General features: G+C 38.3%; 1 protein-coding gene and 1 long non-coding RNA gene across 2 annotated transcripts; both read right to left on the reverse strand.

The window, feature by feature from the left end:
- Positions 1-4,703: 4,703 nt before the first annotated feature.
- LOC119735396 lies at positions 4,704-5,720 on the reverse strand. Its single transcript, XR_005272158.1, has 3 exons — positions 5,632-5,720; positions 5,339-5,445; positions 4,704-4,911 (listed from the first exon to the last, which is right to left on the reverse strand). It is a non-coding gene; the product is annotated as an uncharacterized LOC119735396 (long non-coding RNA).
- A 2,512-nt stretch (positions 5,721-8,232) lies between these two features.
- Positions 8,233-9,285, reverse strand: LOC119735283 (tripartite motif-containing protein 2-like). Its single transcript, XM_038208982.1, has one exon. The coding sequence runs from the start codon at positions 9,283-9,285 to the stop codon at positions 8,233-8,235; it is 1,053 nt and encodes a 350-aa protein (XP_038064910.1).
- Between the last annotated feature and the right edge of the window lie 3,737 nt (positions 9,286-13,022).

Below are 13,022 nucleotides of genomic sequence, written 5' to 3' on the forward strand. Positions count from 1 at the left end.
ATAGACTTTGTACACAGAAATTTTAAAAAAAATGTCAATTTTCAGGGGGTATTTTCGACTCTTTGCCAGTTATTCATTTACACCAATCTTTGTCCAAGCAAAGACCCTTATTCAAACAACATTGTGTAATGATGACGTCATGATGACGTCATCCGGTGTATATTTATAGGCAATTAAATTGTGACACTTTTAATAATTAAAAATGTATAAGAAATCAACCGTACGCGTCCGCAGCATTCTGTTGCCGGCAAGTGGTAGAGTAGGTTGAGGTCTTTATTTCATTCAGTGTGCGTGAAATCACGTGACCCTTGCTTCCGGTCGAAAAAGGCCAAAACCGGAAGTGGCTTATTATTTAAAAGTGGTAATAGATATGAACTTGCTTTCAACGGTGTTAGTCTCTTGGCTGATAGTATTCTTCAAATCATATACCGATGACGTCATGCAATCTTCTAGCGCCCTCTAGCGACAGGTTGAAAATTTGCAAAAATGTATTTTGAATAGATGTCTGTGGCGAAGTTAGTCGGAATCGCATTAATATTGGTGTATATGATGACCGTGACCCACTTAAGACGTGTGCGAAGTTTAAGGTGTATGACGTCATCAAACCGGAAGTTATAATGAAAAGACCCTTTTTCCTTAGAAAATTCCTGAAAAATCAACCATGGCAGTTTTTATATTAGTTTTTACTTTAATTGTCTATTGAAGGGTAGGTCTAAAACATTTAAAAGCTTTGAGGCAATAAACAAACTCGGACATGCCCTACGCACGCTTATAACTTCAGGTTGACAATACCTCTGCTTTAAAACATGCACAGTGTGTCCACAATGTACATGTACATGCACGTACGTTGTACATATCGTATGTCAGTCAGCCCGCAGCGCACGTGTTGCTGAGGTCAAATCCTGTCCACAGTGACCGTTTTAGCCGATTTTCGGCTAACTTTGACAAATTTTATGTTCATAGTCAGGGACGTATTATTGATAAAAACAAATCATAATGCGGAAAAGCCCTATGTTCTGTTGCAAACAGACATAGATCTCTACTTGTATGTCTATGGGTCCAACAGATAATCAATATTGGGAACAGCTCTGTGGTTGTTCACAACCACAATTTCTAGTTTTTTTTCCTTCTTCTTTTTGTCGCCAAAACCCCATAGACTTTGTGCACGTTTTTTCTCAGTGCCACTTTTGGCAGTAATCTTTGTCATACATCATTCAAAGTTTGCATAAGCATAGTCCCTATAGCAAAGATGTGTCCCGAAGATTGACGTCATGGTGACGTCATTGACTAATTTATTATAGAATTTTGAATATTAAATTTTTCCCATAGACTTTGTACAGAGAAATTAAAAAAAACATTGTCGCTTTTCAAAGGGCATTTTCGACTCTTTGCCAGTAATTCGTTTACACCAATCTTTGTCCAAGCAAAGACCCTAATTCAAACAACATTGTGGAATGATGACGTCATGATGACGTCATCCTGTGTTGATTTATAGGCAATTAAATTGTGACACTTTTAATATTTAAAAATGCATAAGAAATCAACCGTACGCGTCCGCAGCATTCTGTTGCCGGCAAGTGGTAGAGTAGGTTGAGGTCTTTATTTCATTCAGTGTGCGTGAAATCACGTGACCCTTGCTTCCGGTCGAAAAAGGCCAAAACCGGAAGTGGCTTATCATTTGAAAGTGGTAATAGATATGAACTTGCTTTCAACGGTGTTAGTCTATTGGCCAATAGTATTCTTCAAATCATCTATCAATGACGTCATGCAATCTTCGAGCGCCCTCTAGCGACAGTTTGAAAATTTGCAAAAATGTGTTTTGAATAGATGTCTGTGGCGAAGTTTGTCGGAATCGCCTAAATATTGATGTATATGATGACCTTGACCCCCTTAAGACGTGTGAGAAGTTTTAGGCGTATGACGTCATCAGACCGGAAGTTATAATGAAAAGCCACTTTTTCCTTTGAACATTCCTGAAAAATCAACCATGGCAGTTTTTATATTTGTTTTTACTTTAACTGTCGACTTAAGGGTAGGTCTAAAACATTTCAAAGCTTCGAGGCAATAAGCGAACTCGAACATGGCCTGCGCACGCTCAAAACTTCAGGTTGACAATATACCTCTGCTTTAAAACATGCATAGGAATTTCACAATGTACATGTACATGCACGCACGTTGTACATACACACATACATCGTATGTCAGTCAGCCCGCAGCGCTCGCGCACGTGTTGCTGAGGTCAAATCCTGACCATAGTGACCGTTTTAGCCGATTTTCGGCTAACTTTGACAAAACATGCACAGGACGTCCACAATGTACATGTACATGCACGTACGTTGTTCATACGCACATACATCGTATGTCAGTCAGCCCGCAGGGCACGTGTTGCTGAGGTCAAATCCTGACCACAGTGACCGTTTTAGCAGATTTTCGGCTAACTTTGACATACTTTATGTTCATGCATAGTCAGAGCCGTATTATTGATTAAAAAAAATCATAATGCGGAAAAGCCCTATGTTCTGTTGCAAACAGACATAGATCTCTAGTTTTTTCTCTTTTATTTTTCAGACTTTTTTCTCATAGGATAACACGTGTTTTCGTTCTACAAGTCACTTTTGGCTTTTTTTCAAATCCGATCGACTTCAAACCTGGCACACACTTAGACCACCATCTGAAGATGTGTGCCGAAACTTTTCGTCATGCTGACGTCATCACGTGATTTATTATAGAATTTTGAATATTTAATTTTTCCCATAGACTTTGTACACAGAAATTTAAAAAAAAAATGTCAATTTTCAGAGGGCATTTTCGACACTTAGCCATTAATTCATTTACACCAATCTTTGTCCAAGCAAAGACTCTAATTCAAACAACATTGTGCAATGATGACGTCATGATGACGTCATCAGGTGTTTATTTATAGGCAATTAAATTGTGACAATTTTAATATTTAAAAATGCATAAGAAATCAACCGTACGCGTCCGCAGCATTCTGTTGCCGGCAAGTGGTAGAGTAGGTTGAGGTCTTTATTTCATTCAGTGTGCGTAAAATCACGTGATCCTTGTTTCCGGTCGAAAAAGGCCACAACCGGAAGTGGCTTATTATTTAAAAGTGGTAATAGATATGAACTTGATTTTAACTGTGTTAGTCTCTTGGCTGATAGTATTCTTCAAATCATCTACCGATGACGTCATGCAATCTTCGAGCGCCCTCTAGCGACAGGTTGAAAATTTTCAAAAATGTATTTTGAATAGATGTCTGTGGCGAAGTTTGTCGGAATCGCCTAAATATTAGTGTATATGGATGACCTTGACCCACTTAAGACGTGTGCGAAGTTTAAGGTGTATGACGTCATCAGACCGGAAGTTATAATGAAAAGACCCTTTTTCCTTAAAAAATTCCTGAAAAATCAACCATGGCAGTTTTTATATTAGTTTTTACTTCAATTGTCTATTTAAGGGTAGGTCTAAAATATTTCAAAGTTTCGAGGCAATAAGCAAACTCGGACATGCCCTACGCACGCTTAAAACTTCAGGTTGACAATAACTCTGCTTTAAAACATGCACAGTCCACAATGTACATGTACATGCACGAACGTTGTACAATGTACATATCGTATGTCAGTCAGCCCGCGCGCAGCGCACGTGTTGCTGAGGTCAAATCCTGTCCACAGTGACCGTTTTAGCCGATTTCCGGCTAACTTTGACAGATTTTATGTTCATGCATAGTCAGGGACGTAGGATAGACACTTTTTGTATAGAATACGCATGTACATGTTCATTCGACCTGGATGAAACTCCTTTTACGGCAGTCATTAACAAAACGGTCGAAACAGCTCAGTGTTTGTCCACAAACACATTTCTAGTTTATGTTTTCTGTTATTTTTGAGTGTCATCCCGAAAACACAATTGGTTTTAAACATTGCTATCTTAGTAATTCAAAAGTTACACAATTTGAACGAACTTTGTCAACAAAAATATCAGGACGATTTTACTATTGGCAAGTAAGTTTATATAATTTAACTGTTTGCGTTCTCATTCGAGTCAATCTCATATCCGTTTAGAATCGATTATACAATGAAAAGGGACATCATGAACCAGTCTACTTGCATAGTGGATCTGCGCGGCCTAAAATGATAAAACCTCCTATTTTTCCCCAATATACAATGCTCCCTCCCCCAAAAAAAGAACTAATAATACTTTCTTCATTACCATTAATTAGTCATTGGGGCTTCACCTTATATTTCTTTGGTTCTCATTTTTTAATCGACCCTATTTTGGGATATGTTTTTCCGCCGACAATTTCCAAAACCCCATTCACAGACGATTTTTTTCCAAATTAAAAAACAAAGAATATTGCATTCGAGCAACTAGCTCTGTGTTATTCTGAAATGTTATTTAAATTGAATATCATATTTTTTTCTCGACTTGAAAATTACGGCTTACGGAAATCGGAGGAAGAAAGACAGATGAGAGAATTTTGCCTCTCATTATAATATTGCTGCCACTACAACTAAATTGTTAATGAGATGCTTCGTCCAGACATTACTGTAAGTCGTCTATAATTGGCCAAAATGGTTTTTTGTTTAAATTGTATTCAGTGATATCAAATCATGATAAACTTATTGCATCATTTAGTTTACCATCTTTACGAGTGCAACTTTAGTTCAGATTGTTATTGCTTTTTGACTGACCGACTAGGCTTCATAAAAGGGCAAATAAAAATAATTATGAGAACCACGGAGATAAATAGGGAATCCCTAATAGGCCTACAAGAAAACAAATTTTGAAGAGCACGAACGATGCAATTATTTTCACGCAAAAGATGCAGTGTCGTTATTCATCATCTGCAGGGTTTGCAGGGTCGACAGGGTCGGCGGGCTGAACAGCGTTGGCAGGGTTGGCAGGATTCTGCACACACACACAAAATAGAAAAAAATAAATGTAAAGATTTTTCCAGATGGTGGACAGCCCATGATGACCAACCGACTTATTTTTGGATTATCTGTCACTTCTTTTTGGATCATTATTGTGCATGAGAAGGTAAACAAAATGTACTGACATTTCATTTTTGTGTTCCGCAAGCGTACTGCGATTAATGCTTCAAAGGCAATTCTGGTAAAGAGTACACTATCTGCAAACAACTTCCAGTGTACAAGTTTGTATATCTTGGATAGATAATACACTGTTGTCTTCAGCCATTAGTGTGAAGTCGACATTAAGATAACTTTGCCTTATATAACAGAGTTGTTTTCTTACTCTGTAGGCCCAGGCCTACTTGTTAATTTTACAGGCAAATTAAATACTGTTCACAGTAATTTGGTGTAATTAATATTACCCTGAATCTTGTCCCTCCGGGCTTGTTAGTGGGGCAAACTTCCAGAATGAAGCTATGTCCTCCCCTCGCCTTGGCCTCCGCTACTCGACGAGTTGTCATGCAGGCCCCTAATAAATGATAGAAACCATGAATTTAATGCTATATCAAAATGTACACGAGAAACTACCGACATTTTAAAAGGAAACAGCAATTCGTCTATTTTGACCAAGGTGTATTTTCAACACATTAAAAGTTAATTTCACCATCTTACAGAGATACATGTATAAAAAGGTCATGTATGTTGAATTACTTACAGCAACAACCTTGAAGAGATGTATGGGTTGGTCTTCAAAATAATTAGAAACTTCTTCCCTCGAAGACTGCTGAAGTTAAAAGTTTAAACATGCCACATCCAGCAGCCAGTGCACTCACGTATAGCAAACCTGTTTCTGCCTACCTGGAGAAAGTATATAAACGATGTTTGTTAAGGTTGAGTAATATGTAAAACTAATAAAGTTTGAACACAGTATAAATATGATGTCCCCGTGCTCTTCAACCCACATAATGTCTTATTTTTCACACACAAAAACTAGTCTACAAATGACCCTAGTTTTAGAAAAGGCTTTTATAGTTCAAGTATTTTTCATTGATCTTGTAACAGTGCTGACCTGGCCCTGAACCCTACTCCATACACTTTGGTCAACTCCCATAAATCACGCCAAACCCTGGGAGCTATACAGCCTGAAAGCCCGGATTGAAACTGTATACACTTGTTATGTACAAGCCAACGAAAGCCAGATGACCGTTTATACTTGTACAGTCCTGGTACGTGAACTTTAGGCCTGACCCTTGGGACTGAAATGCTAATGCGCGTTGCTATTAGTATTACAACCGTACACTGTGTCTTTGAGCGGGAATTTTATAACGGACTGTTTATGCTTAAATTTGCGCTAGTTTTAGTTGAGAGAAAATCAAATCAGATCTATAAATTAAGAGATACCCCAGGTAACAATTTCACGGTTGTTGGCTCGGGTATCATGGGTATCTCAATACAATATTGTTACAGTTTGATTAATTCATCAATTTGAAAAAAAATACAAACATAAGCCTATACTATAGTACACAAATCAAAAATCTTCTCGATATAATGTATACACTTCCAACATTTTGCCATTTGCTAAAACAATATCTGTTTTATCTGAAATTATAACTATCGAACAAATAACTTTCCAACCTAAAGTGTTGTTAAAAAGGTCTAACATGTCTCACATGAATTCGAGTAAATCTGATCCACATGTATATTATTTCCTTGGAATATTACCAAGATTTTATTATTAAATTGAAAACCAGATGACTTGAACGTTTCTTTCAGTGTATATCCTCCAAAACTGTTCGCATTGACGAGCCTCCAATCTCAATTGAGGCACATATTTTCACTCTTAATTAATCTACATTTATTCTGATCGAGTCTGAAGAACATTTTCAACATTTATAAAAAAAAAAAACCAAGATGATAGGCATAGGAAAATCTTCATTTTTTTACAGCGACTTTGTTCGAAAAGTTGTTTTACTTTAATTTGATCCAATTTCTTCAGATTTTTAGACAATGTGTTCGACACAAGAATGAAGCCAAGATACAGAAAATGTCATTCCTACCTTCTAAGAAATGCTGTAGTGAAAATAACTTGCTTGGTGACCATGGCTAATTCACATCAACTGGACGGCGAGTCGGCGACCGTTATACTAGTGAGCTGCTGCTGCTAGATCGCTGACTCGACTGAGCAGAGCGATTCAAATAAGCTATCACGCGGTCTGGACGTGGAATTTCTGCTGACGCGCATGCGCCATGGTAATATTTTCTTTGAGAACAGGAATCATATTTCAAGTTACGTTGGTGTGTGCAATAAATATATACATTGAGTATACAACAATGAATATGAGCGGGAAACAGTCGCGCTTTGACCACGATCTCATCCATCTTAGACCATTAGAAAAATATATGGAAACATTATATTCCTACTACGACAAAACAAACATGATGATGTTCAAAATTTCATGAGTTACATTATTAATGCAAGGCGGCACCCAAATGTTAATTATTATCAAATAAAACATCATTAATTAAAACATTATGTTCACTTCACATTTAGTAAATCGTAATCACACAATGTTTTTGTCAATACCACAACAGCATGGATCATAACCCACAGCATAATTACAACTTAAATTCGGTGTCAAAACACCTTTATAAAACGTTACAGCAACGTGCGGTTCACAACATAGCAGCAACGCTGTGAAAATACCAAACTGCAATGTCACGACAACATGATATTTACAACTTAACAACGACATTATGATGAGACTTTTATGCAACGTCATCATAACGTCATGAATACAGCAACGTGGTGTAAATTTTTATCTACAACGTCATGACAACGTGAGATTGACAACATACCAACAACGTAATTGTGAAAGTACCCACATACAATGTTACAACAACGTCATGATTATTACATCACAGCAACGTTTTGAAATACCAAACTACAACGTCGTGTCAATGTGATTTTCACAACTGAAAAAAACGTTATAAAATAACGTAGATGGAACGTTAACTCAACGTCATGATTATAACCTCACAGCAACGTTGTAAACATTCTTAATTACAACGTTCTGACAACGTTACATTGACAACTTAAAAACAACGTCATGAAAACACCTACATTCAACGTAACCACAACGTCATATTTATTACTTTATTACAACGATTGTGAAACGACCACCATACAACGTCAATACAATGTCATATGATGACTTTCGTACAACGTTGTACAAATTACCGATATACAACATTTTTACAACCAACAATTATACAGTCAAACGTTGTGTCAACGTTGCTTGAATGTCATCGTGACACGTTACCAAATGACAACATTTTCACAACTTTGCACAACGTTGTGGCAACGTGATGTGTTAGCTGGGTCACCGTTTCCCTTCTTGCCAAGCTCACGATGAAGCTCCCACACGTCTTTGACCACTACATTGCCGAGGTTAGCTCCTGTCGCGATGCCCTGACTCCCCAGTAACACAGGAACCGAGTGAAGGCCCATGGGCTTCTGAAGATGCTCGTCCTGCAATTTTTTCATACCTTTGCAGCTGGCGGGATAGAAAGAGAGGAATTCCTCATCGCCTGCTTCTCGCGCGAAATCCTTTGCCAACTTCAGCGACCTTTGTTTGCGAGTTAGTAGTCTCTTCACTGCACGCTTTTGCTCATGCATTCTCTCCGTGTGATCTTCCTCGTGGGATTTTATCTCGTCAAGTAACCGCGTCTCTTCAGATCTCACTTTGGCTATGGCCTCAGATGCTTTGTCCTGCACCACTTTACGAATCTCTGCGATTTTGTTAAGGTACTCCTTGTCAATTGTCGTACATCTCCGGATATTGGCTTTCATGTATTTTATGTCTTGGCCGAAGGCGGGAAACAAGCCCTTCAGTGATTCCCTGTACTTCTTAGACGCAGTGTCGGTGTCGATCATGACATGCTCTGGGTCGCTGTGGTCTGCGCCTGCGCAGATATCACATGCTAACGTTTGGCACGTCTCGCAGTAGAGTTTCAGCATCTCTCCCTTGTGGGTCTTGCATGAAGACGGTTTCACGCCCTCTTGCCAGCTGCTGTTGCTCGACGGTATCTCCAGCTGGAAAATCTCCTCCAGCAGGCTTTGCAGTTCGAAGTTTGTCTTGAGGCCTTCTACGCCGCTTCGTGGAAGCACAGTCTCTTGCCGGCACACGGGGCACAGCATCTTCGAATTCAACGCGCCATTGTTACCCCAGTTGTGGCACTGCTGCAAGCAGCTCTTGCAGAATGTGTGTGCACAGTGAAGGAGCTTGGGCTGTCTTAATATTCCGCGACAGACACTGCATTCATGATTTTCACTGATCCTCTCAAAAGCCGACTGCAGCGCTGTAGCCATAATTGTTATCTAAGGTACGGATAATGGTTGATGTATATTAGAATTAAAAACTATCCACAGGGTCCCCCCCCCCCCCCTCCTATATAAAAAAAAAAAAACCCGGAGCGGCGTACTTCCGCTCCCATGAGACTCAAATAATCGCCAATGCATGCGGAATTCTGTTAAAATAAAAATGATACTAAAGCCGGCCTCATGCAGGTCGACCTTGCGACGGCACAGATCAGTCGGTGACTGACTTTTCAGGATTGAGCTTTGCCGGAGCTGCGACCGTCGGGAATAAGTCAGTCGCCAATTTTGTGCGACCTGAGTGTACACTGCAACTTAAGACGATCGGCATCGGCCGGCGCTCAAAAAAATCAACAGTCGCAAGGGTAGAACAATTTCAGCTTCTGCGACGTGTTCCGCGACAACGATTTCTCAGTTTTGTGACCTGAGCATATTTTCTGTTCTTGATGCCAACGACGATTCCGTCATGGTGCAGGCAAATCGTGGGTCGACCTGAGGCAGGCTTAAGCTCGCACGCTTGGTCTAAAACCTATTTTGTGGACCAAAGTCGGGAGACGTTTTGTCCCAATAAATTACTGAACTGCATCCGCGAATTTGGCTACACATTGTAATTGATAGATAGAGGGAATGTAATGTAATTATGTGTTCCTCACAAGGCTCTGCAGCAAAAACTACTCAGGAGATCTTTCTTCCAATTTTGTTTTGCCCTTGTAAAACGATTTGCCATCCATATTGGAACAGGTGATTTGAGTCGTAGTAGAGGTATGCAGTTCCGTTTTTTTTAGGAAGCCATCCTGTACATGGTGACCCCAAAAGATGCAACCCTAAAACATTTGCCTTTTCAAAAAGAAAGTATCCCTGGATTTTATGTTTTTGGTATCAGATTAAAGCTGAGAGCTTTTTTTCTTTCAAATACTGCAAAAAAATCATGAAAATAACACTTTTGGGTTGCTGAGAAAATGCCAATTACTATATGCCATAGTAGTCATTTTTCATCCTGTACACAAGTACTTCAAACAGTTTCATTTGTGCAATGTCTTTAATATTTTGACATATTTATGATGCTGACAAGGTTTAAAATATGACTAAAAAAGGATGAGATACCTGTTCAGGTGGAAAATAAAAGGTATTTCCGTTAAATGTATACGTACTCTTTTCATGTGCCGTGTTGCTTGTAAGGATTAGGTCATGCACAAATAGGTACAGTGAAATCCCTTACTATGTGTTATTTTTTTGTATATAGGATGAAAAATGACCAGAGTTACATAAATAATTGGCATTTTCTCAGCAACCCAAAGTACTATTTTCGTGATTGTTTCAGAACTTAAAAGAAAAAAGCTCAGAGCTTTAATCTGATACCCAAAACATAAACATGCACAGATCCTTTTTCTTTTAAAGGTAAGTGTTTTAGAGTTGCATTTTGGTGGGGTCACCCTGTATATGCCTACGCATTATTTCTGCCCTAATTTAACAACAAAACGTGACATGTTTGATTTAGAGTGCAAATCACTCAAATCTTAGATTGAAATACTTTGGAAAAAAATCACTTCCTTCGAACTTGGATAAAAAATCGTAATCGTGTTGTCCTCAGTCAGTCGGGTGAAGTGAATGCATTGGAATAGAGTGAATTAATGTTCTCTAAAGGGGCAGAATTATCCACCTGCTCACTCAAGACCAAGTTCTCAAACACGACATTATTGCGGCGGTGGTTGCACTTAACAAGCGTGCTGTTTTAAAGATTCCTGTCAAATACGGTTTAAGTATTGCATACTTACATGGTTGTATAGATGATTAGTACTTTGGTAGAATCTGGTAAAGTCGAAGAGGCCTACGTAGAGTAACTATGCAAGCAGGAAATGATTTTAGTGCAATCTGGTAAAGTTGAAGAGGCCTACGTAGAGTAGCTATGCAAGCAAGAAATGATTTTCAAGGTAAGCACTCCTTGTGTTGCAGGCGGGCAGTAGATTGTGCCTTTATTGTTAGATATTGATGTATTGGCCAAAGGTAGACCCGAGCACGCGTGTTCAATACAACTCTTTACAATAACTTGTTTTGTATCACGGTAGGAAAAATACCAGCCAGAACTGGCGGCGCATTTGGACTCAATGGAATATGGGCTTTTTGTATTGCGCATGACTCATAAGAAAGACTATAATACCATATGCAGGGACCAGTGCCAGAATGAATAAGCGTACATATAAGGAAAAAGAAACCAGACTTGAGTCAAAGCCATATATGATCCAATTCAAAGAGTTTAATATAGGTTTTCCCGGCTATTTTAACACTTGTATCACACGAATTCCCCATATCGATACTTTAATTTCGTCCGCGAACATCCCCAAGCTCATGATTCTCAATTTGAATTTCAAAAAGCCACCACTAGATTTCATTTAAGGTTCAGTATAATTCAAATTGTTAGCATTCCGATTCGTCCAAAATCTTTGAAATTCGTCTCGTGAAGCAATCGGCGTTGAATTGAAAAGCAAATTCATTTTTTGTCATTCGTTTTAATGTTCTTGTCGTTGCATTTCGTCTCTGGTGACTTAAAACGTTACGATTAAAAATGTGCCCGCCCAATCTTTGGACTTGTTTGCGCATTAATTCGATTTAAATTTTTAACAAATATTTCCTTATAAATGAAAGTATAGCTGTAAGTTTTGAGTTTTATTTGACAATTAACATTGAAATTAGAAATTGAACTTTCACAATACGCTCTTTGCTTTAAATCATATGGAAATTAAGCATTAAGATCAAACACCTTCGTAATGTTGCTCTTTGATATACGTTCATGAATAAAACAACAGAAATAAGGTATGACGTCTATCAAAGAACAACATTAAGAAGGTCTTTAAACTAAATGCTTAGTCCATGTCATAAGTGCATATTGTGAAATGTCAATTCCTGACTCTAATGTTAATTGTGAAACACAGAAATAAAAATTCATACCTTACAGCTTAATACTTTTATTTATACATATAAGGAAATATGTTGAATTATCATTGTTTTAATACGCATAATTCTTCAAATAAGTATAAAGATCGGGCGCATTTTCTAATCGTATACGATTTAAGTCACCAGGGACGAAATGTAATGACAACAACATGAAAATGAATAACAAAAAACGAATATGCCTGTTCAATTCAACGCCGACTGCTTCACGAGACGAATTTCAAAGATTTTGGACGAATCGGAATGCTAACAATTTGAATTATACTGAACCTTAAATGAAATGTAGTGGTGGCCTTTTGAAATTCAAATTTAGAATTTAGCTTGGCGATGTTCAGGGACGAAATTCAAAGTATCGATAGAGGGAATTCGTGTGATACAAGTGTTAAAATAACCGGGAAAACCTATACATATGTATATAGCAAAATAGCAAATAAAGGATTGTGAGTTTTGTCAAAGTATATATCAACAGACCGTGAGGCCTAAAAATGCTGCATGGGCCTGCAAAACCTGAGTGTCAAACTGTATTGCTGGATTGAAGCTGCTGAACATGTCCTAAAGCTGAACCCAGACAAGTTAAGTCAAATTTCTGGGCTGTGTTGCTATGAGTTGAAATTTCGACAGTTTACTTTTACTTTTAAAGTTGGTATATGGAGTACCGAAGTGTGACATCATTTAGAACCAGAAAGTGTAGTGCAAACGAATGGAGTATAGTAGTGCGCGCGTGTTGGTTCACGGGCTGAATCACTCGCTAAAGTCTTTTACACACATTTTGTGCGCGTGAC

This window comes from Patiria miniata, unplaced genomic scaffold, assembly GCF_015706575.1.
Source record: "Patiria miniata isolate m_02_andy unplaced genomic scaffold, ASM1570657v1 HiC_scaffold_29, whole genome shotgun sequence".
Taxonomy (NCBI): domain Eukaryota; kingdom Metazoa; phylum Echinodermata; class Asteroidea; order Valvatida; family Asterinidae; genus Patiria; species Patiria miniata.

Excerpts from the sequence above, each read along its gene's own strand:
- LOC119735283 (XM_038208982.1), bottom strand. The coding sequence starts at position 9,285 with ATGGCTACAGCGCTGCAGTCGGCTTTTGAGAGGATCAGTGAAAATCAT.